Source organism: Athene cunicularia (genome assembly GCF_003259725.1).
Source record: "Athene cunicularia isolate RWA chromosome 1 unlocalized genomic scaffold, athCun1 chr1_part1, whole genome shotgun sequence".
Lineage (NCBI taxonomy): Eukaryota > Metazoa > Chordata > Aves > Strigiformes > Strigidae > Athene > Athene cunicularia.
Genome location: NW_020799091.1, coordinates 76,099,881 through 76,126,343, shown reverse-complemented (window position 1 = coordinate 76,126,343; position 26,463 = coordinate 76,099,881). Strand labels below are relative to the sequence as shown.

Sequence of the window (26,463 nt, the reverse complement as noted above, 5' to 3'; positions counted from 1 at the left end):
GGAGTGATAGAGTGACTTGGTGAGTACCTGGCATTTAGCCAAGGTGAAACCACCACAGTATCTATGAAAAGTTGTTATTGTTACCAGTTTCTGTAAAATTTCTCCCATAATTTTGCTACTGTGTTGCTATTAAGACAAAGGGTGGTGACAAGGAATGAGATTTAATGAAGTTTATAAAGTGATTTTGGGGAAGGACACCTATGTCTCTACATTAAGAGCTGCCCCAATCACCAAAACACATGTAAAAAAGAATAAAAAGATACTCAGAGACCTGGTAGTTAACAGACAAGGTAAATGACTGGTTTAGTCTTGTGTTAAAAGGAAAATTGAACAATCAAAGCAAGTGACACTTTCTTAATTACACTTTAAAGATCTTTATGCCGGTGTAACTCAAATCAGGATCTGTATCTCAACCATGTTTTTCTTTTCTGACCATTCTTGTCAGTTCTTTTATGACACTGATGCATGGATAAAATGCTGCCTCCATACTACAAAATCAGTTAACTCTTTATAGTCTAACCTGGATGTCTTATTTATTGCATATTTGTAGACAGGCCTTCATTTGAACCTCTGCTGATGTAAAAGAAAAAATACAGTAAATAAATGACATGATCTAAAATTCCCAGTCAACTTCAAAAGACTCCCATAGTGTCATTCCTTACACTTAGCAAAATAATAATGTTTTTCACATTGTGAAAAAGGTGGCAAAGCATTTCTAATTTTAAATTTAAGGTACTGAGTAGGATTTATTGCTCATCACTATGCTGCTATTTAGTATGCAATCTGACAGTCTGGTCACCTCACCTAATTTTGGATCACTGCAGTGTGGAGGTCTTTATGTAAGCTAGTTACCAGCCTGTACTGATCTGCTTCTTACCTTTGTTAGAAGTCTGCTTTAGAGGAGAAGAATTCTGCTTGTTTCTCTCTGATGAGAGTGATTAGCTCAGGGTGGACCCCCATCCATTCACCCTGCCCATAGATCAGGATTCCCGTTTCAGCTCAGCCTAAGTCCATTAGTCCCTGCCCGAGTGGTGCTACAGGAGTGCCAGTTTGCAGCCCTGTCTCCGGATGGCCCTAGGTTGTAGCCTTTCTTCTATCTCTGTCTGTGCTTCCATCTCCTCCCACCATGACTGGACTCCCTGAATGGACCTTGAACCTGAATCCACTTTGTCCAGCTTGGGACTACTGGTAGACCCTGTTACCAGTACGCATCTGATATCAGCTTGGGTGCTGGAAGACCTTGTACTGTCACTAAAGGCACTGACAGTGATGGGGTCACTTACAGTTCTGCTGGTGTCACTTTTAGAATGAGGTGTCATCCTGTGGTGGGTTGATCCTGGATAGACATCAGGTGCCCACCAAAACATCTTTAATGATCCCACTCCTCAACTGGACAGGGGAGAGATATTATAACAAAAGGTTCATGATAAGGACAGAGAGGGATCAGTCATCAATTACTGCCACAGGCAAAGCAGACTCATTTGGGGAAAAAATAATTTAATTTATTACCAATGAAGAATAGAATAATGAGAAATAAAAGCCAATTTTAAAAACACATTCCTCCTACCCCTCCCCTCTTCCCAGTCTTAATTTTGTTCCTGATTTCTCTACATCCCCTTCCTAGCAGTGCAGAGGGATGGAGAACAGAGGTTGAGGCCCATTCATCACATTCTGTCTGTCACTTCTTCCTCTTCAGGGGAAGGACTTCTCACACTCTTTCCTTGCTCCAGAATGAGGTGTCTCCCACAGGAGACAGTCCTCCACAAAGTTCTCCAATGTGAATCCTTCCCATGGGCTGCAACTCTTCACAAACTGTTCCAGCGTGAGTCCCTCCCACGGGGTGCAGTCCTTCAGGCACAGGCTGCTCCAGCATGGATCCCCCGCGGGGTCACAAGTCCTGACAGCAAATCTGCTCCAGTGTGGGCTCCTCTCCCCAGCAGTCCACAGGTCTTGCCAGGAGCCTGCTCCAGTGTGGGTTTCCCATGAGGTTACGGCCTCCTTTGGACACATCCTCCTGCTCTGGTGTGGGGTCCTCCATGGGCTGCAGGTGGAGATCTGCTCCACCATGGACCTCCATGGGTGCAGGGGCACAGCTGCCTCACCATGGGCTGCACCACGGGCTGCAGGGGAATCTCTGCTCTGTTGCTGAAGCACCTCCTCCCCCTCCTTCACCACTGACCTTGGTGTCTGCAGAGTTGTTGCTCTCACATATACTCACACCTCTCTCCAGCTGCAGTAGTGCAGTTTTCTTTTTTCCTTTCTTAATTATGTTAACCCAGAGGTGCTACCACCATCACTGATGGGCCTTGGCCAGTGGTGGGTCCATCTTGGAGCCAGCTGACATTGGCTCTCTCAGACACGGGGAAGCTTCTAACAGCTTCTTACAGAAGCCACTCCCTGTTACCAAATCCTTGCCATGCAAACTCAATACACACCATAAGTTAGTCAAATTCCTTGCATCTCCAGTATTTTCTAGTCCATCTTCAATTTTGCTTTCTAAGATCAAATAGGTATCTACAAGGCACTGCTGCTTATGAAAGATCCACAGTGTTCATAGATATTAGGTTAGGTTAAACATCTCCTCTCAAGTGTATGTAAAACATACATATTTAATGGGTGTGTCCAGAAAATACAGAGAAGCTTGCCTTCTTTGTTCATATATGTTACTTCTGTATACTTTTTTTCATGAATCTTACTCCTCCCTAATGATCATTCAATGACCTTTGAAATATAGTCACTAGCCAGTACATCTGCACTGACATGGCTTATGCAATGCCTGAATCTTTCTCATATTAATGTATGCAGTTTCCTCTGTTCCAGCTGTAACAAATAAGAACAAAAGCTCATTTCAGATATTTCAAATTAATTTTCTTTTTGTCATCTATTTCATCCCCCTGCCACTGCGCAATTGTTCTCTACAATGTATTTTTTAAGAGCTCTCTTGATGGATGGTGTCTTCTATTGTAACTTTTGTGCTACTATCATTCATTTCCTTTATTGCGAAAGACAAAGACATTTTATTGGCACACTCCTTTCACTTACTGTTTTATCTACTACCTTTTTCAAATACAAATCCTTCACGAACTTTTGCTGGAGTTGAAATAAAGATTTTGGTGCAGATGATTGTTTCAGAGTTCATTTGGGTTGCTCCATCCCTCAATTGCCTGTTGCATTGTCTATTCTAAATTCGATTTCTACACCTTCTGTAGAGTTGTGGCGCACGGAAGTGAATGCTAAAATCCATGTGAATGTACTGAGAGGATGATTTAATATTGTTTACCTTCAGTTCAACAAAGTATTTCTACCTTATCTTTAGAATACAAATAATAGCTTCATGCTTAAATTTGGCAAAGTATAATGTAATCTATGACTGAAGCTGCTGTGTGCTCAACTAATTGTTTAAGTAAGGGTCTACATATGCTCCTCAACTCCCATCAAATCACCAAAAAAAAAAAAGGAGGGTTTTGGTTTTTTTTTTTTTTGGCAATCTGTGCTGTTGCTTAATAAAACAGTTCATAAAAACGGTTTTATTTCTTTGCCACACTGATACTGATAGATATACTATGAGCGATTTATTTAACATCTCATGGTTTATAGGAAGAAGAAACCTGAATCAAGTTTTACCATGACTAAGAGAAGTGTCCTGTTTACTGGACAACTCTACCTTTTAGAAAAAGTGTTAAGCATTCAGATCTTACCTTCCTGAAAATTAAATTCACATCTCCTTAGAAACATCCTGTAATTCTGAACATAAATTCCTCATCTACTCAACATCCCATTAATAAAATCTTGTTTATGTATACATGACATACTACTTCGTTTATCCAGGTAAGTCCAGTTGTTTTTGAGCTACATGGCGCAATATTTGAACAAAGCCCTTCCCACCTCTTAGGCCTGCTGGACAGATTCAGCAGCATAGAATAATCCTCCACAATGTCCAGAATGCTTAGCTGAGATGTAATCAGCCGTGGAGCAAGTTTATCTCAAACCAGAAGAAAGCAGCAGTGGAGATGGGAAATTCCAACCATAGACTTTCACTCTCTGCGTCCTATCTCCTTACACTTTTATATGTAAAAAAGACAAAAAATGCTAGAACTTCAGGCAGTGTTTGATTTCTCTCCTAAAAATGACTATAATTCAGATTCTAACTTAAAACTACTAGCCAATAATTTTCATGGGTAGGGTTTTTTGATTTATTTTCCCCATGATACATGAGTGACAAAACAAATTCTGATTTTCTTTTTCCCTTCAATCTCTGAAGCACAGCTGAAGAAGAGTAGGTACACCACTGCTGTGAATAAGGTGGTAGAGACAATGTTTGTTCTCTTTGACTTGATCTCCTATTTTTAACTAACTATATAATTCAATGTAATCATTCTAGCAGTATCTTTGAAGAGAGCACCTATGTCAGAAACTTAATCCAACATTTATTATTATTTGTTGTGGCACTATGAGGTCCAGGCTCTGTTACACAAGACAGTTACAAAGATGAGTTAAATAAAGAAAGCCTCGTCCTTGGGCATGAAATCCTACATTTTTTATTGTCTAAGAGCATGTTCCCATAGATTATGGTTTACCTTAAGGGCTTTAACCTGTTATTTTAGGAAATAATATAAATAAGTAGAATATAAACCAGCTTGCAGTCTGAAGTCATTCAGTTACACATTGTACTTCCTCAAAACTACCGAAAGTGCTTTTGGCATTATATGACAAGATATAAATTTTGTATATGGCCTCACTCCTCACTGCAGTTAAGAGTGATGACAGCACTCAAAGGATGCTGTGAAATAAAAACATCTGCATATTGGTAGCTGGTTTTTGGCTTTTGAAGCTTATATTCAGTTTTTAATTCATAGTTCTGCAAACTCAGTCTTCATCTCTCAAAATACTCTCTAAAGATCTGTGACAATACTAACAGTAACAGGAAACATCGGGAAATGTTTTTCTATTGTATTCCCTACTGTGGCTCCTTCTTCCATGCATGTTTATTTTATTCTCCGTAAGGTAAGTAACCACACACACATTCCTCATCTGTGGCAATGGAAAATAAAATGGATTACATAAATGATTTCCAGTTGTATAACAGGTTTGGTTTAGCTTTCAGCAGTGGTCTGCATTAATCCATTCTGCTTCATACTAAAGTGCACTGCACACTGACAGACATTTGCAACAACCTTTCTAATGTTTAATTAAAACATACAAATTCAGATGTTTATATGGTTGCTTAACTTCCTTTTACACTTTTAAAGATGTCTCTAACTGGCTGGCATTCACACTGAACATGTCCAGGCTTAAACTCTGTTTCTTTACTAATATGGAGCCAGTATTCCTAACCAAGGCCTCGGAACTTAGTCTGTGTAGATATAAAAATGGAACCTGAAATTCAGTTATGATTAGAGATTAGGAAATCCTCCAATCAAACTGTATTCAAATGGAAGTCAGTCCAGGCAGATGGACTTGGTAACCAATTTTTCTATCACCCAGATCCTCATCTTCACTTTGAAAGGTTTTCCTGTCTTGCTGAAACTCACAGGTCTGTCTAGTTTTAGCTTCAGGACTTTGTATTGCTACTTTCTTCTTGTTTACCTAACAAAAAGACAAATGAGTTAAATGTAAAACATTGTCTGCTTTCACAATCATCTCCAAAGAACTGATCAAAATTTCTCAGAGGAGGAATGAGATGCCCCTAAGCAGACACATTACACAGCCATGTAGATCCTTGGATGACCAAGAATGCAGATACTTTAAGCCTTCCTAAAGGTACTCCTCTACCTGCCTGAGACACAGTGTATTCTCATGCACCTTGTCTGAACATGCAACAACTGAAAAAATTTATTCCACAAAGTGAACAAATCACTTGAAATTGGTTAGGAAAGATCAAGTATAATTGTCATGGGAAGTTTCTCCTTTGTATCTAGGCATAGACTGCATTGACAGGATCAGTCAAGCACTGAGGTTCACATGTTGATGAGGCACAAACCCGCTGCTGACTCTTCCTGCCATGGCAATAAAACAGACTTATCAAGACTGACAAGATGAAGAAATATTTAGTGGGGAATACTCAGTTCATTGTGCATGTAGATGTAGACACTGATCTAGTTGTAATCATTTTTTAACATCTTAGGTTTGAAGACTACCCACTAATGGTATAATCCTTTGAGGAATCATATTATTTATGCTTAATTTTCTCACTTGATTACAAGATAACAACTTATAAACTTTTTCAGGTTTAAGCTGTATTAAAGAGACAGTAATATGTTGACTTTTGCAGATTTTCTATTTTCAAAACACAAACACTTCTCATGATTACTTAAAATTGGATTACATGCTTTGAAAGATACGTACTCAAAAGTATTCTCTGAAATACAAGTAGTACATTTACTCTTCTCTAGTTCAACCTTCTAGTTGCTAAACATTCAAATATGCTCGTCAGAACTTAGTTCAATAATTTGGGTTGGTTTTTTTGTTTTGTTTTGGTTTGTTTGGTTTTTTTTTTTTCCTAAAAAACAGTATGTTGTAAGCATTTAAAAGAACTGGCAGAAACAAAAACACTTCCTAACTGGACACCTGAAATATATTAGCATATGAAAGGGGGGAAGAAAGAGGCTTTTGATAATGCTCAGGAGCTACAGGCATTGTATAATCTACTTAGTATCGTTCCAAAACCCAGTTAAAGCATTTCCCAGCACTTTTTCTTGATTATTACAGCCTCACTGTGAACATCAGCATGGTTTTCTAAGCCAGGCTTTTGTTGCCACTACATAGTCCTGGTGTTTGGAGCTACTTGGCATTCTTGAGATTACCAGAATTTCTAAATGACCTAGCAGCTCTGCTAGGGCAGAGCTGAATCAACTGAAGCAGATGAATGAACAACCTGTACTGCTGTACAATTTTTTGCAATTCCCAGTTGCTTTTCTGTCCACTCACTGATTAAGTTTCCACTGACCATAAAACTAAACTGAGATATTTGTGTTCAGTTCTTATGTTTGTGCTAAAATAAGCCTGTTAATGAACTTTGCAAGATTTTTGGAAGGATAAACCTGCAAAGTGTCAAAGCATGATATTCAGTGGAATAATTTTAGTTGTAAAAAAACCTGTAATGTTGCTAGTTTTGACTAACACAAATTTAATAATCCAAGTAATCCATTTTTCATAATGGATTTCATTTTATAATAATCCATATTTCAAGTATCATAACATATTTTCTGCAACTAAAGAATGCATCAGATTACTAACCTTTTTTCCATACTAAAAAGATAAAAACAGAGAATGAAAATCAAAATAATGTACGAAGTCTCAGTTTTTCTTCAAAGTTTAAAAGTGATGATTGCAAACAGGACTCCAAAAGGAATTCTCTGTCTTTCTATATTTGTTTGGGTTTTTTTGTTTGTTTGTTTGTTTGTTTTTTTAAAAAAAGGTCAGCCATTCAAACCCTCAGTTTCAGTATGACACAACAGCTACATTTTCTTCTCTCTCTCATTCACTTAATTCTAGCTTTGGTCTTCCTATGTTGAACAGTTCTGTTAGGATTAATTCTTCCAGATGATATACAGGTATTTTAGCAAATTCCAAGCTTTTATGGCAAAACTTCCCTCTCACAACACAATTCAAACCATCTTCATTTCTGTGAAACATATGTTTCTCCTCATACTTTCACATATGCTCATGCCTTCACAGCATATATATATATATATAAATAGCCCGCACTGATGAAATTGATTTTCTCTGAAAAAAAGTTCTGTCTATCCTTGGCTTTCTTCTAAGTTGAAAAACTGAGCTGAACACTCATGGGCTACAACTGTTTCTGAATCATAAAGATATATGCTCTTAGAGCCTCTGGCTACAGTTGAAAATTGGCTTTAGTAGCAATTGTATTATTTTCAGTATCCAAAAATCGTTGTCAACAATAAATACTGTAAGCAATCTACCAGACAGTATAATAGAACCATGAGTATCATCTTGTATAGGTTCAACTTATAGCTTTCAATTTTTATATAACACTTCTGAATCAAAATTGTTTGAGGATTAGGCTTTGAGAAAATAGACAATAAAAACATGATATCATATGGTGCACATAATATGGATAAAAAAATTGGAGAAACTTTCTTGCAAAAAGCATTGATTTAGCTTCCAAGTTAGGTATGCTGCATAAAACAGAGAGGCAATGCTACAGCAAATCCCATTTTTATGTAAATGCCTTAAAAGGTCCTACTGAACAAACTTGATCTCCTACAACAGGGTGATCTGCCTATTGGATGAGAGAAAAGCTGTGGATGTTGTCTACCTTGACTTTAGCAAGGCCTTTGACAACATTTCCCACAGCATTCTCCTGGTGAAACTGGCTGCTTGAGGCTTGGATGGGCACACGCTTTGCTGGGTAAAAAACTGTCTGGATGACTTGGCTCAAAGAGTTGTGGTGAATGGAGTTAAATCTGGTTGGCGGCCAGTCATGAGTGGTGTCCCCCAGGGCTCGGTGTTGGGGCCACTGTTTAAAATCTTTACTGATGATCTAGACGAGGGGATCGAGTCAGTCCTCAGGACCCACAGGACCCTCAGTCAGTTTGCAGATGACACTCAGTTGGGTGGGAGTTGATGTGCTCGAGGGCAGGGAGGCTCTGCAGAGAGACCTGGACAGGCTGGAGCCATGGGCTGAGGCCAACTGGAGGAGTTTCCATAAGGCCAAATGCCGGGGGCTGCCCTTGGGCCGCAACAACCCCCAGCAGCGCTACAGGCTTGGGGAGGAGTGGCTGGAGAGCTGCCAGTCAGAGAGGGACCTGGGGGTGCTGATTGACAGCCAGCTGAACAGAGCCAGCAGTGTGCCCAGGGGGCCAAGAAGGCCAATGGCATCCTGGTTTGTGTCAGCACTAGCGTGGCCAGCAGGGACAGGGAAGGGATCTGACCCCTGTACTCGGCACTGGTGAGGCCGCCCCTCGATTCCTGTGTTCAGTTTTGGGCCCCTCACTACAAAAAGGACATTGAATGACTCGAGCGTGTCCAGAGAAGGGCAACGGAGCTGGTGCAGGGTCTGGAGCACAGGTCGTACGGGGAGCGGCTGAGGGAACTGGGGGTGTTTAGTCTGGAGAAGAGGAGGCTGAGGGGAGACCTCATCGCCCTCTACAGCTCCCTGAAAAGAGGTTGCAGAGATCTGGGGATGAGTCTCTTTAACCAAGTAACAAGTGATAGGACAAGAGGTAATGGCCTCAATTGCCCCAGGGAAGGTTTAGACTTGATATTAGGAAGCATTTCCTTAGAGAAGGGGTTTTTAGGCCTTGGAATGGGCTGCCCAGGGAGGTGGTGGAGTCCCCATCCCTGGAGGTGTGTAGAGTCAACATAGCGCTGAGGGATGTAGTGTAGTTGGGAACTGTCAGAGTTAGGTTAATGATTGGACTGGATGATCTTCAAGGTCTTTTCCAACCTAGATGATTCTGTGATTCTGTGACATACAGAGAAGTCATCTTGCTCTTGACAATCAGGTTTCCAAGGAATTTCTCTAATAAACAAATACTTTGCTTTATTTTCTAGGAGTAATACGATGTTCAGGGCTGTGGTATGCAGAATACTCTATGTGGGTTGTGCATGCATTAACTACTTCCCTTGAAGAACATTGCCTAAGACAACATATGCCATTTGAATCTGATTTTAAAATTAGGATGAGTCAGCGCTATGTTCTGAATGTAACATTCAGAATGCTACAGGCTCAAATCCAACACTGAACTGAAGATATTTTTGGAAACGTAAGGCTCCAGAAATTGATAAAGACCCACTTTTTATGTTACTTGGTAAGCTGAAATTCATTTTGGAAAGCTGCAGTGCATTTTTACCTACTCTTTTATGTAGTTGTTGTTATTTATATTTGTTTTGACTACTGCTAACTTTATAAATAGATAAAAAATTATTAGACAGTTGTTCTCAGATTTTTTAAAATTTTATTTAAGCATTAGCTGTGGAGTATACAGAAAAAAAAAATCTTGAGATTTTTCTTTTGTACTGTCACAAGTGCATGACACAATATCTGACAGAAAGCCATTCAAGCTGAAGTTTAAATAATACTGAATTAGCTACTTTAAATGCCTTTGACTTCATACGATCACTGAAACCTGTCAACCTTTCTCTGTTCACTAAGAACATTGCTAATTTAGGTCAGGGTATCTTGTATTCAATAGACCAGTATGTTATGGCTGCTATTTTTATATGAAGAAAAAGCACTGTGATATGATCGCTAAAAGTCTGTGTGTATAATGTCAATGTCAAAGGACATTTACCACAGTCTTTCTCTGGGGTAATGGTTCTTTGAGACAAAAGTGTTCCTACATCAATTTTACTATGACTATAGAAGTCTATCCTTTCTAGCTAGAAAGCAAAAAAAACCCAAACAAACAAAAAAAAGTGACAATAGGAAAATTGACTCCTTCAAATGTTTATCCTTTCTTTCTTATCCTTTCCCATCTGTTCTTTTCCAAGAAAAGATATGAGGTTGGCGATAAGATTTGATTTTTAAAAGATATTTCTTTGTAAGAAAACAAAATGTTTCCTTGACAGCAGTTATAGTCACATGCTAGTATTATCTCTCCCTTTGAAGATGCTGTGCAAAAGAAGAAAGTCCTGGATCAAACGTCTGTTAAATTTACCTTCCTTTTTATTGTTAAGCAATGCAAGTAAGTAACTATAACTGCTGACATTCTCAGGGTCGATGTGATTCCTCACTACTCTGTAACAGCATCCTCTAAGTCCTTTGTTCACCACACAGAAGGCAGGTAAAGCATAAATGGGAAAAACTCCTCAGGGAAGCAGGCAAAAATATAGAGAAAAGCTAGGCAAGGGTATGGGTTCTGCCAGTGGGTCTGCTGGGTATGACAAGCACATCCCACAGTTTACATACGAAGCTACCATAACATTCATTCACCATATGGCAAAGAACATAAAAAATAGCTCTCCTGTTACTAAGAAAGTAATGAGGAAGAGGATGGAAACCTACTTATGAGGCTTCACGAAAAGTATGAATTGAAATTCCGTGTTTATATTAAGAAAGTAGATGCAATATTAAGATATATCAATAAATAAATAAATAAATTCTCTAATACATTCTACTTCAGAGAAAACAGATCTGTTAATTTTCTTTGTGGATGTCTGAATGATTATGTTTCTTAAATGCTCTAAGAGAACTGAGTGAAAAAGGGCTGACATTTTCAAATAGAAGTATATTCTTACCACTTACACTCCAAAATATCTCTCACGTACAAGTTAATGAATTTCCATTTGCTCGTGACAACCACTAGCATCACCTCACTGAGAACCTGATTGTAGAAAAAAGTTTTAAGCTGGTTCTGTGGAGCTTCATAGAGGTTTCCCAGTTTTTGTCACGTGCCTAGACTCCATCTCCTGCACTCTCTCAGGAAAATATTGTGTTAGCATTCTTCAAGCATATGAATTCAGTTTACAGTTTTTAACTATTAAGACTGAATGTGATATTAACAAAAATGAAGTTAAGCATAGCTTTGTAACTAATGCAAGCCCTCTTAAGTAATAAGTTAACCCTTATTAGCCTTTTAGGCATGCATATCATAGTCCTTTTGAGAGGTAAGGAAAAGTGTGAGGTATTCCTCTTCTTACTTTCTTCAGAAACAGGTCTTATTTTAATTGCATTTCACAAGAAAGGCTGTACCTGTCCAAACCAGAACTTGCAATAAAATAGCCCTTCTGAGGGGGTTTTTCCTGCTTTGTCTTCTCTTTATTATGACTCAAATGTCTTCAGTCAAACTAACCCTGCAGGAACCTCCTAAAACCCCCCACTATTCTGTAAATTTACCCCATGTATCTAATCTGAAAACTACAAAACAGGAAATATACTTCTTTCATTCTCTTTTCATTTGGTTTTAACCTGTAACAGCTGCAACTGGCTAGGGATATTGGGATACTCCTAGTCATGCATTTAGCCATTGGATGCTGGAGCACATTGCAACATCCAGGAATCAGAATAGCTATGAATTCTATGATAATATAGAAAGAATCCCCAAATGGTGAATTTGATTGAACTATTTTCAGTAATTCTAGTAGACCACAACATACAAAAAACTCAGAATAAACACTAATTTAAATGTGTCCTATTTAAGTGAGGCAAAGTGAAAAAATTCCATGTCAGTTTTTTTCAGTGAACTTTTACTGTCTTTAGAAGTCATTATATCTGCATGATAAGCTAGTTTTTTTCTATTGTCTAGTGTTGTTCCGTTTAACTTGCCAAAGCAAGTCTCTTTTTCTTTTGTTTATTGAATGACATTTTCCACTGAATACTGAAATCCATTTTGAAACAGAAAAGGTGAAATGCTGCTAGTAAAGTCACTCTAGCATTTATCAGAAACATTACTATATTTTTATTAGTAGTACTGAAACACTGTGAAGATTATTTCTTTATAGTACAGACCATATTGCATTACATTTCTCAATGTTCATTACAGAGGATTAGAGTATATTTTCTCCTTCTTGAACAAAATTTTTGCACACAATCAGAGGAGTCTGAAAGATGCAGCAGTTCCATTCAACCATAGATTTGATCTGTATCTGATGAATTCTCTCCTTATAATTAAGTTGTCATAGCAATGCATTTTTAATAATACTGATTCATATGACAGTAATATTTGGAGACAGAGCTCTTGATAGTTTTTTAGTACTCATTTATGTTAAAGTAAAACTTTAGCAAATACACAAGTAGTGGTCTACTTGCACTAGCAGAACATATCATCAGAGTTAAAGTAGTCCAAAGCATAATCTGACATACACAAATAACAGAAAGCTACAGAAAACTTTGGGTGGCTCAGCTCAAGAAAGTAAAGGCAAATCCTACACCTGCTTTCATTTAAATGTAAATGTTTATTGATTAAAAAACCCTAAAAGATTACACCTTACTAAGGCAGATCAAAAAGTTTTGTGTGTTTTTGCAAGCGTGTTGCTTTCATATATTGGTACTTATATGGTACACTAGGAAGCCATGGAGAATAAACTTTGATAATTGAAAATAACAGTACTTTGATTATGTTGCTTTAGCATGTCTTCTTCTCTGTATTTTTAACAGATAATTAAATTACACATATTTATACGGTTTCATAATAACATGAAATCATCCTTCAAGGACTAAGACTGTATGTCTGTTTCCAAGGCACTGATGCATGAGTCTGTGGAGCAAGACATGAATCATGAACAAAGAAAATTGCCTGATATTTCATTCCTTTTTTAATTCAGAATGTGAAGAATAATGTCCATTACTTTTTAGTATCAGGCAAAATGTAAGTGAATCAAATAGAGATGAAGAAAAAATAGTGTTAGCTTATTTTCTGTGGCTGAGAAAGAGAAGGAAAGTAGAAGAAAGATTATTTTTTCTCACAGAATCATAGAATCATTCAGGTTGGAAAAGACTTGGGACCATTGAGTCCAACCATCAGCCCTACTCTACAAAGTTCTCCCCTACACTATAGCCCCCAACATCTCATCTAAATGACCCTTAAACAAATCCAGGGATGGTGACTCCACACTAGCAACTCATTCTGTGAAAAGTTTTTTCCTAATGCCCAGTCCGAACCTCCCCTGATGCAGTTTAAAGCCGTTCCCTCTTGTTCTATCACTAATTACCTGTGAGAAGAAACCTCTCAGCACCGTCTCTACAATGTCTTTCAGGTAGCTGTAGAGTGATGAGGTCTCCCCTCAGCCGTCTCCTCCTCAAACTGAATATTCCCAGCTCCCTCAATCACTCCTCACAGGATCTGTTCTCCAGGCCCTTCACCAGCTTCGTTGCCCTCCTCTGCACTGGCTCCAGCTCCTCGATATCTCTCTTGTATTGAGGTGCCCAAATCTGCCAACTCTTTCAGCACCTTTGGGTGTCACCCATCCGGTCCCACAGACGTGTGTGCATCCAAGTGGTGCAGCAGGTCTCTGACCACCTCCTCTTCAACTGTGCTGACCTCACTCTGCTTCCCCTCCCCATCTCCCAGCTCACGAGGCTGGGTGCGCAGGGAACAGCCAGTTCCACTGCTAAAGACTGAGGCAAAGTAGGCGTTAAGCACCTCAGCCTTTTCCTCATCCTTAGTTACCATGTTTCCGTCTGTCTCTCTAGAAAGGATCAGGCTTAAAGTGTTGGTTGACAAGAGCATTGCGTAGCACATATCCTCTAAAAGCTCCTTCAAAGGGCTGATGAAAGAAAAAGTATATTGTGAATGCAATAACTGACCTAACTTATACGTGTTAATGAAGATATGTATTGATTTGGCTATGAGGAATGCTTATCCTCTAAATATATAAATGTAAAATGGTAATCACTCACTCTGAAGTTTCTGACCTTCCCTGAATGAAGTATGAAACACACCTCCTTAAGTCAAACTCTAGAAGTTTCAAGCAAGGGAAAGGTGTGCAAGTAGTAAAAAATTATCATACACTAAATGTACTTGTTTCATACACATAGTCTAAGAGTCACAAATTAAATCAGAAAAAGGTTTTCTGGACTGAAGCACAGTGGAAATCTAACAATGATAAAGATAAAGTTACTAAGGGAACTGTGGAGTGATGGAGGCAACAAGGGACTGAATGGCTAGCAGAACTTTTGCTTCCCTCTCACTTCCTGGTATATCTTTAGGATCAAAGTTAATCCTACAGTTTGAGTGTCTAGGAAAATAAGTAGAATATGCAAACTGAAGCTGATATACAAACTAAGACTTCCCAGAAAATAAATATAGTAAGAAATGTGAGAATATATGCATTAATAAGTGTATATATGCATAATTACCATTTATTGAGAATGGATCGTACTTTAGTTAATAAATAAATAAAATTTTCCTTAACAGTTGTAAGCTTTCTCTTCTATGAATTTCTGGCTGTTGCTGCTTTGTTCTTCATAAAGCGCATCTTTAAAATTAATAGAAATTACATGTTTATTGAAGGGATCAGCAGTCTATAATGTAGTCTCATTCTATTTGTACAGTTGGGTCCTTCTAATAACGGTCTATCACCAGAGCAGTGCAGATCATACTGAACACGGCTGGGGATATATGTTTCACATTGTCACGGTTTCTTCTGCTAAGCCTCAAGACTAATGGGAGACAAAGCTGATCAGAATTTGGTCTGTACGTACAGCCATAATTCACAGGTAGTATGTTTTTACACAATTCCAAAGTAGCGACAGTCAACCTAGTTGACTATCTGGTGAACTGAGATTAAGAGCAATACAAGTCTTTCCTGGTCTAACTGATCATTTATAATACACAGAAAGAGACAACTGTTCCTTGATAACTTTTTTTCAAGAATTTCCTGATTTTTCTTACATAATAAATATCACCTTTTCAAGACTTCCCTTAAGAATACTAAGTATCTGCTTCTGGCAGTCCTCTGTGAATTAGGTGCTTTCCACCTGACTACAGTCATTGACAAGGTGCAGTTAAAATATGAGAGATCCTACAGTCATTTCTGGATACTGGAAAATGTGTGTGCTCATGGAGGTATGTGGTACTTATATAGTCCATAGTGAATGTTAGACATGGAATACATGTAGAGTTAGGAATGTTGATCAAGTCTCCACCCAAACCCTGAAGACTTACAGCCCTGTAACTGATAACAGTAGCATGCTGAAGTTAAATGAAAGTTTGCACAATTTTCCAGCTTTCTAGTCTGTCTTTAATGAACATGGCCTCATTCACTTTCTGGGATGTATTCATAAGTATAGGGAACAAACTGTTGCTATAGGATACTTCTAATTTAATTATTTTCTGCTACAGAAAAGCTCTGCAACATTATGAATTAAATGTTTGAAATAATTGTTTCCCTGGGAGAAAAAAAAAAAACAAAAAAAAAACAAACAACAAAAAACCCCAGCAGCATTGCAGCATTGCATTATACTTCAGCTTTACTTGTGTTCATTCTCACATACTAAAATGTCACTTAATAGTAGCAAAAACAGTGACTGTGGATGGACTCTGAGATTAGCTGTAAAGAGTGAGCTGTGTTGAGTGGTTGGAGGCTAGAAGACAATAATACTCTAGCAATATAATGCACCTTGAACTTATCTATTGCTTCATACAGAGCTGCTGAGATATCAGAAGAAAAACCAACCCTACTCATTTTTCCACATGAGTACCCACAGCAATGCAGATAGCATCAGCTGTGTACAGCTGTAATGCAAGTATATTTATCTCTATACAACAATAACACATGGGAGAGAGATAAATAGGGGCAAACATTTAGCTGACTGCAACAAATAGCTTTACAAGTATGACTGCATTGTCCACACGGAAAAGGCATTTTTAAAGATCTGAGATTGGACAAGTAAGAAAGAAGAAGGTGTTGAGCACTTCCAGGGGACTGGTACAAAAGAGAGTAGAGAGGAATATCTGTCTATTGCATGTTCTCACACTACAATATAGGCTGACAAGGCGGTCTATCAAAAACCCTTTGTGATGGTTTTGTCTGGGGTAGAGTTAATTTTCATCATAGCAGTTACTATATGGCTATGTTTTGGATTTGTGCTGAAAACAGTGCTGGTAACACAGGGATGTTTTCGTTACTGCTGAGCAGTGCTTACACAGCTTCAAGGCCTTTTCTGCTTCTCACCCCACCCCACCAGCAAGTAGGGTGGAGGTGCACAAGAAATTGGGAGGGGACAGATCTGGGACAGCTGACCCCCACTGACCAAAGGGTTATCCCATACCATATGGCATCAAGCTAGGGGAAGAAGAACGAAGGGGGGACGTTTGGAGTGATGGCAATTTTCTTCTCAAGTAACTGTTATGCATGATGAAGCCCTGCTTTCCTGGAGGCCTGCCTGATGATGGGGAGCAGTGAATGAATTACTTGTTTTGCTTTGATTGTGTGTATGGCTTTTGCTTTACCTATTAAACTGTCTTTATCTCAACCCATGAATTTCTCACTTTTCCCCTTCTGACTCTCTCCTCCATCCCACTGTGGGGGGAGTGAGCAGCTGGGTGGGGCTTAGTTGCCAGCTGGGGTTATATCACAACAACCTTCCACACAAAAATCAGCTCAGTGTTATGAAAATGTTAATGCCAGGTCCTCCAGGGCTTTCTCTTTTGATTGCTTTGGAGAAAGAATAAAGGGAGAATCTCAAATCTACATTGTTGCCCCTCAAGTAAATACAACTGACTAGTTCCTCATCATTGTTTCCCTTCATTTCCCATTAAACACCCCTTCAGTAAATAACAAAGCTGACCTTTTTCTCAGACAAGGGGTACTTCATCTTGCAAAGGTGTATGTTTGAGAAAAACAGCTTCTCTGCCTTCCTGCAGATCTGCCTACTTCTGTTCTTATCATGACACAGAATAATTTCTTTCAACCTCAGATACAAAATGGTACTAGATAAGCCTATCTTCCAACTACTTGGTTCTTCCTTATGATTATCTATCAAATGCAAGATATATAGGCAAAGTAGTGAAAAATAAATATTATATGTAATATTTTCCCTTTTCCTAGTTTAAAGTTCAAGACAGGTAGAGAATCAGCCACAGATGACCAAGAAGACAAGGTTTCCAACTCATTTTAAGTCTGTACATTAACTATTAAGCAAGTCTCTTCCCAAGGTACTTAAATAAAAAAATGTCACTCCAGAGCTTGCCTTGGATCATCAGTTTGAAGCCATAACACGAATTGTAATTTTAAGTGTCAACTGAGATGAGACAAATGTGTGTTTGACTTCATTCAACACAGAGATTATTATAGAAAGGTAAATATGATTTGGTTGACGTTGAAGTTACTACCAGAAACAGTAAGCTGTTAGTTAAAAAGGAGTAAATCAGTGGGAAATGCTTTCTTCATTGGCCTACACAGTGGAATTATATAATTCATAAAAAGCATGATTATGTAATTCATTTATTGGATAATTTTGACTTTGACTACGTCATTCTCCTATACTTAGCTATCCCAATAATAAAAATGGCCAGGTGGACATAATACTTGTACTGTTATTCAGCAAGACACCCTATTACCTGTCCATTTTTAGGAAGATGTAACTGTTAACCTTGACTACTTCATTCTGTAACACAGACTCTCTCTCAGGCAAGTTTTTAAAAAAATAATTTCAGACACCATAGATCTCAGTATTGTATTGATATGTAACATTAATGCATAGCAACAAACTATGTCAGACAGTAAATTGGTGAATAGATGCATTGTAGCAAAAAGAAAAGTGAAAAAGAAGGAAAAGAGGCTAGATATTTTAGACAATTTACTTGTTATTATAGCCCAAGGCTTTTTCCTGATTCTTTTCAAGCTTCAATAAAAATGATATGAAATATTTAAAATGTGAACAGGCAAGATTACTTACTGTTTCCTGGATGCCAGCGCACTGCATTTAAATATGCATTACAGTAATGGAAGAGAAATTCATGCTTGGACCGAGTAACTTTTCCTTGAAGTAAGGGCATCAGATCATGTCCATCAATAATTCTGAGTAAGAAAGCATTTCAAAATCAGAAGAATAACTCAAACCTCACTTTAGTGAGAAGATATTATAACTCTGCATTTCCTCTACCTAAAAAAATAAATCTGAATGGCCACCTCCAGTCGGTCACTTCTGGTGCTTTTCCCCTTTGATTTTTATGTTATTTAAGGAAACAGTAATTTTACATTTTGCCATTAGGAATGGTTGTTTCCTCAATCCATTTTATATTTTTTTTTTTTTTTTTTTTTTTTTTTTTTTTTTTTTTTTTTTTCTCCTGACAAAATGACCAGAGATATGTGAATAAATTGCTACAAGAGTTCTCCAGGTATACCTGCTCAAGATGTTTAGGAGTAGTCTGACCAAAATAACCCTAAACCAAGATAAATATATGCTGTGCTGTGTTAGCATCATGGAAGTAATGGTAAGAACTCTGTCAAGAAAATTACGTCTGCCAGAATTTAAGACAGAAATAGTCAAGTTGAAAATGAACTATGCTTAAATATGTGTTTATCAACTACATATGCACACACACATATATATATATAAATTGTCAATATGCCACTGGACAATCTTAATCATGCTTTGAAGGAGTCAGACAATTTACATTAAAATGCAATTATAAAAAAAGCAAGGCATTTAAATGTTTCTATAACTTAAGCCTTGGAATTCCTGGAATCTGCTCTCAGGATAAATCACAATTTGCACTTTTGACTTGGTATCAATTACAGATTTTGCAAGAAGTTTTCTAGAAAATTATTTTTTTGGTGATATACAGATCATCAAATAATTATTTTTTAAGTATTTTGAGCAACATTTCATAAAAGCTCTTTTGAAACTTTTTAATAAAATGTTTAATGATGTTAATTTTTATTAAAGTTCATTGATGTTAATTTTCATTACCATGTAAAACCCTTTTCACATTAGTGTAACTACTGCAAGACAGGTATTAACTTCATTGTTTTAAGCCATGAGCCATATTATGACTATGAAATTCTTGGCAGCAATTACATGCAACACCACCATTCTAAGTAGGATTCTCAAAGGATGGGCAGGAGAACATCCTGGAATTTCTAAAGTTATGCTCTCCAGTAACTCTGCCTTCTTGGTGCATTCCTGTCTGTGGGGTTTGTTAAACAGAGTCTTTCCTACTTTCAACTTGTCATCTTTTCTTGCCTGAGTAATGCACTCGTCTTGCCCCTGCAGGCTTGCTCACTATCAAGCGGAGAGCAGGACAGATGTGTGTCTATTATATACTCCCTGTTCTACAGCATGTTGATGAGTAATATATTTCCAACACCCTTGCATTCCCACAACTCTTGGTTTCAGGTTTCAGGTGCTCCCTCCCAGTGACTGAATCCTAATCATAGTCATTTCTCTTATTTCTCAGGAAGAATTCAGTGGGGTGATAGGAATTCAGCGGCTGGATCAGAAATGCTTTAAGCTAGTCCATGACCTACCATGAAGCAGTATTTATGGCATTTACTCTACACAGAAGAATCACAGTGGAGCAACATGAAAGTGGAAGTTACATAAGTATATTGGTATTTCTATCAAAGAGATCAAAATAAAACATCAGTGCTTAGTATTCATTCAAGCAATACGAAAACCAAGTGAGTAAGATCTGCCCACATTAAGAACAATATGAAATTATTAGGTTTGACAGAGTTACTGCTTGTAGGGGATCTCTCAGCACCAGCCTGACTAATTTTTCATGTCTTACAGATGTCCTGCCCTGCCATTTCCTTCAAGCGCTCACTGAATCATCATTAGCAGAGTGTCTCTGCTTAGCACTGGTTTTCCCCATGCAGTTTCTGGATGTTTTGTGCTTAAAAGCTGTTTGTGTATGGTAGGTGTGTTCAAAGCATGTGCATATTAGTAGGTTTCTCACTGGATGTGGCTGGCAACAGAGTTTAGGTGAAGACACCTTACTGCTGAAACTGGGTATCTCCCAAACAAGACAAGGTACATGGATGTAGGAGTGTCAAAAAAGCATCTTATGGATTTTAGAAGTGCAGTGGGTTTTCTTATCAGGCTGCAAAACTCTGTTAAGGGATTATGTTCACTAACTTGGTAGAAGAAAAAAAAAACAACAACCAACCCTGTAAGAAAAGCCTAGCTCATATTTTGATGTATTTTGTTATACTAAGCATGTCAAGGTTTAAAATCTACATTTGCAGTTCCTTTTTCTGTCACATTCATTCATTCATTCAGAACAGAGTCTTTTTTGATACATTCATTTTTTCTTTTAGTAAATAATTCTGATTTGACAGTATGTTGCTCTTAGTGGTGTTCTCTTATCTTTTTGTTGCTTGGTGCTTGTTCTGAAAGTTAAGCTGTATTTACATACAATGTTTCTGTAAACTATATCAGTATGTCAATATGAAAAGAGACAACATACTACTGGAAGTAATGACAAAAATGTGCTTTTAAAATCTAGCCATTTCTTTTCATTTTCACCTCTATCTTACTAGACATTACCAGAAAGTATAAAACATTCATGAGACTTTGTCTAAAACTGCAGAGCATACCTGTCAGAGGGTAACTGTGCCTTGGCAAGTTTGACTATGGTAGGAAATATGTCCATGTTACTTGTTGGCTCATCAATATAGGCACCAGCCTGTACCACTCCAGGCCAGCGGAGAAGCCCTGGCACACGAATACCTCCTTCCCAGTTCATTGATTTTCCACCTAGAAAATGAAAGTTTTGTGTGTTAATCAATTTATTCTTAGAAAAATACACCCCTCCCAAGATGCAATTTCCAAATATTAGACATTCTGTCTAGACAGATTATTTTCATTAAATGTATTTATTTTTAATTTGTTAGGTTTAGATTTTCCACCTACAATCAGTACCTTTCTCACAGAAATCTGCTAATATATATTAGACAGAACTTATAAAATGTATTCACTTTACAAACAAAACCAGCTAAAAAACAGCTGTAGGAGGTAAAAAGGCAACTTTCAGGAATCCTCATATAGAAATTGATCTAGATAAATGCCACATAGCTATGTGTATATATATAACCAAAAAACAGGAATCAAAAATAAATTGAGGTATGTCTAGATGTCTGAGGTGTCAACCCAGAGAAGATATATGATATTTTATTAAAAATCGTGCATAATGACTTTAGATAGAAGAAAGTACTCATTTAAATACATTACTGAATTCTCCAATTCAATGCATTAGGAAGAAATTCGCTACAGTGATGGTAGATCTGAGGATGTTGTGAAGATTTTTTTTGTCTTCTAAACCAACATTGTTGCATCAGATACACTATCAACTGACTGCATTCAACACTACATTGCAGTCATTTCCTTTGTTTCCACAATAACCATCATTGTCCAGACCCCTGACATTGCTATCAGTAGTTAATATATGATACAACTCTGTATGAAGAGCTATCACAAGTACTATTATTAATGTCTCATACAGTCATGACTATGTACAGAGCACTTCAAGTTGATCTTTGAAATTAATATATCACTTGGAAAAAAAGTATTTCTGGTAAACAGATGGGGTTTGGATGTGGTTAAACATGGTCTGGGCCAGGCGTTTACCACTAAATTGATTTTTTTTTTTTTTTTAATATAATAGAAATGTCTGAAAGAAGAGGAATATGTTTTTTGAACACCTGCCATTAGCTGAATCACACAGCAGTTCATGGTTCAAACAAAGCTACAATGAGCTTGTTTTTCCTGTATCTCCCATTTTCATGTAAAATAAACCATAAAATAACAATTACAACCAAGTACTTCAATAGTTCTGTCTCCTCAGCCTCTTAGACCTTCAAAACACCACATAGATGTTAATATCTTTGGTGTCAAGCCCAGACCTTGCCATACATGCTATCTTACTGACTCCTCAATGATCTTTTCTATTTCAGCATTGGGGGATTCAGAATTTACCTGCTTTTCTACAGGTTTTTCATGGCTCGGTAAGATATTTTAATTTTTTTTTTTAATTTTTCATAATGGTAAGTGGCAACTTCAAGACAGAAAACTCTCTTTCGTAGAGATGTTTTCCCATAAAGTCTTGCAGCTGAAAAACTTCATCTCATGATTCTTTGTTATATTAGATTTTTGCTTATTTTATTCATGGGCTTTATCAGAATTCTTTATATTGAATAGTCAGGGATACATAACTAGTCTGATGTTAGAAAACTTAGACTTTCTAATATTCAGCATTACATCAAGCAACAACCTTTGCTGAAGTTGTTTTTGGATAGTAGTGCCAAGTTCAGATCTCAGCAAGACTATCTGTCTTTCAGAGCAGTCTTAAAAATTTAGCCTTGTCACAGTGTCAAATGCAATTCCATTCTCACAAATAAAGCACAAGGATACCTACTCTAAAACTCAGAAATTGAGATGCATGGATTAATTTTGTTTACATTCTTGTAAAAAAAATATTCTTTTAAAAAAATCTAAAGAAAATGTAGACATAAGTTTATAAATCTGTTATTTGGAGAGGTTTAAAACACCCCTCACCTAGCAGAAGGAAGTATTTACCCAACCGTATGCTGATCAGTTGTTAATATGGTTGGGTTGAGACCAGTGTAGATGTCAACAGACTGTTGCATCTTCTGTAGAAATGACCAATCTATCCATAAAAACAGTCATTAGGATTTTAGAAGTTCGGTGGGGATTATGTATTACCTAGCAGGAAACTGTCAAGATTAAGATCCTAACTGAGCTATGGTTCACAGAAAATCCCGTTGAGTGGGAGTAGTTAGATCTGAATAAAAATATAAGAAAAGTATGAACACATAAAATAACAGATATCCTCAAACTAATATATTTTCAATGAACAGTTATGCTGGGGGAGATGATTTAGTTCATGAACCAGATCGTAGTTGTGTGTACACATCACAGCAGCTTGTTGACTAGACAGCATGGACAGACAAAAAAATCTAAGAGTAGATCTATACCATAGGTATCTTTAAGTGTAAAGTTCCTCATATTTCTGTATACCTGTCTGAATTTACTAACAGTGCTAGCTAGATTGAATTGTTTAAATAAATTCTCATTTTACTGTTGCCTCCTGTGTAATCTGAAGACAGTAAGTGTTGAATCTCACTCCCACACATGCTGCAGTTCTTAAAACCTAGACATTGGATCGCTTTCACAGTTCCTAGATTCACAGTACAATTTTCTTGAATCACTACAGAACAGGACAGAAAACTTGCACATTACCCAAGCACAAAGGGAACACTCAGCAAACTCTGCCTCCCTGCTGTGAGGTACAAAAAGCAAAATGGACTCCACAACTGAGCTACCTCCTTCCTTATGTCGATGAAGAAGTGACTGCTGTTTTTCTTTTCAAAAGACTAATTGGAGCATAATTTTTTAATGTCTCTGAAGGTTAGGAATAGCAGGGAACCAGGGCAGGAATTACAGGTCATTGCAGAAGACTTTCTTTTATTATCTATGCCTATGTGGTGTTCATCTTTATTACAACTGTGTTTAGTGACATCACCAGAGTTGCTTTTTGCCAATGTATGGTTACAAATCCCTTGATATACATTGTCTTTAACACTCTAGCTGTTGAACATTGTTCAAGCTATCTACATTATTTTTTCCTTAAAAAATAAATCAAGGTTTCATTACTAATGCTTGAAACATGAACCTTCAAACAGCTAAAATATTAGAAGGAAAAAAAAATCCACAAAATGTCATTTAAAAATAAAATCTCTTGATATTTCATGATATGACTCATTAGTTTTGCATTCTGCTTGGACTTGACAACACCGAAACAGAGAAAAGGCATCAATCTAGTAGTCTGTATGCCTGGCAGACTCTAGGCAGCTTAGATATATATTATTTTTCTTCTCTTAAATTCTTCTAAAAATGTTTTTAAAACAGCATAAAACACCCCAGGCTGTATATTCATGCTTAGCTATCTATGCTTTCTGAGTAGTTGCACCTTTCAGTGTTATACTGAACAATAGTCTACATTCACCTTTCCTGAAAAATCTGCAGGAGTGGGTAATGTACAGACATAACTCTGCAGTCATCCACAACATGATGTCAAATTTCCATTTTAACCTCATTTAAAATGTTAGCTAAAAGAATATTTCTTTTTTTTTCCTCCCTCTGGTTTAAATTGACTGCTATTACCTAACTCTGGGAATAGAGCTTTTACAAAGTATGATATATAAAGGGGAACTCTGTGGTATATAACTATTTATATTTTGAATGAAAAATGGTGAAAACTATTTAAAATAACTTTCTTAGATCACTTGAATTATAATCGTAATACCCTTTCCTTCCTTCTTATATTCTTCTAAAAAAAAAAGCTTCCAAACCCAATTTGTTCTCTTGAATTATAGAAAAATACAAGGAAATTATTTATTCTACCCATCTGTAGTGAACTTTATGCTACAAATGTTGACAATCAAAACTGGTTACTATTGCTTATGTTAAAAATGCTCAAACAATTTATCTTCAATGGCAAGCTCATTCTATTGATTTTTCATCTGTTTCATGTACTGCTTTTGTTAATTTTCAACGTGAGCTGTTTTTGTACTGGTGAATGTAGTAGACATAGCCCATTGGGACATATCATCTGACCTTTCTTCCAAATGAAATTGTCTATCAGGATATTTTCTGTTTCAGTCAAAATTAAAAGATGGGTTGATTATTAAAAATCTGGATCACTTCAGAAAGAAGATCAAAATATAGTACATTTGAAAAAAAGGTCAACTCTTATTGCTCTTATTAAAGTCAAAAGTGAAATAAATACGAAGACAATAGTTCTAATGGGCAGGTCCAAGGTACAGGCAAAAGATACTTAGATATGTATCCAAAAAACGATGTTAGTATATTAAGAGATGCAAGGAGACTCCATAGAAAATCCCATACGTAACAGAGTGGGATAGATGTCAACAGGTGATAATGATGGAGGACTTCTGTCTGCATATGCACCAGTGAAATACTATAATGAGAAAAAGTGCAGAGAAAAGTTTTTAATGCTTTCACTGTTTACTGCTATAAAGTATATGTCAGGAGAGACATATTTTATAACACACTGAAGCTAATTCAACAAATGAGTCACTAAGCAACAAAATAATTAGATTCGATATCTGAGGATACCAAAGAAGAATATAATGGCATCATTTAGACCTGTCATCTTAAATTATTGTTTATTCAATGGAGAGAATATTCTATTAATCTATTTATTCTATTCATCTTATTCTAAAGTACAGATCTAAAGTATTTCAAAAAGCTAACCTTATTTCTGTTCCTAAGGGAAAGTTAAGGTGGCTAGGTGAAATGAACATGCTTAAATTGCAGATGTCATACTAATGAGAAAGCTAGTGAAAAACACCTAAGAAGTCAGTGCAGGTATCCTGTATATCTTATACAAAACCAAAGTTCCATACCTTTTAACAGAGAAATGTCATAGAACTGAAATCAAAGAAGTTGCTGTAAAAATTACACAGAAAGTTTTAAGAAGAGACTTCAGTTCAGTACAATAGTTTCCATATTTCAATCTGAAAATGTGAATTAATATTAACAGGATAAAAGACCGTAAATTACATATTATACATCATAATGACATACATTATAAACAGCTTAGAGGTCATAAATTGTACATCAGATATGACTTCTATGCCGATATATAAAAAATCATTCAATGATCTGTTATGAACGATAAAGAGCTAAACAGGAAAAGACATAGAAACAAAGATTTTTTTTTTTTTAAATATAGCACGAACCAGAAGTTTCCAAAGGAACTAACAGGCCCAAATGTCTCAAAGGACCTATAGGTCCACAGGAACTACTAGGTTTCTCTGATCAATTTCTGATCAAAACACTAAGTAGCCAGGAGTTCTTCAGGAGTTCAGATAAGAAGGTGTTGAGTTGTTGGGAAGACATTCCTTCTAAAATAGCCCCTCTTTTTTTTTTTTTTTAGAAGCTGTATCTAGATTTAAATCTTTGAAAGATCTTTGACAAGGACCTTCAGGAAAAGCTTCTGGAACATTAATCATGGGTTAGAAGACAAAGGGTTGTCATGAATCGAAATCTGACTAACAGTC

General features: G+C 37.0%; 1 protein-coding gene across 1 annotated transcript in view; it reads right to left on the bottom strand.

The window, feature by feature from the left end:
• STS (steroid sulfatase) overlaps positions 1 to 26,463 on the bottom strand; it is a 110,899-nt gene that overhangs the window by 13,406 nt on the left and 71,030 nt on the right. The window contains 2 exon segments of the mRNA XM_026845028.1: positions 18,311 to 18,432; positions 20,956 to 21,115. Coding sequence (XP_026700829.1) covers positions 18,311 to 18,432; positions 20,956 to 21,115 — 282 coding nt within the window.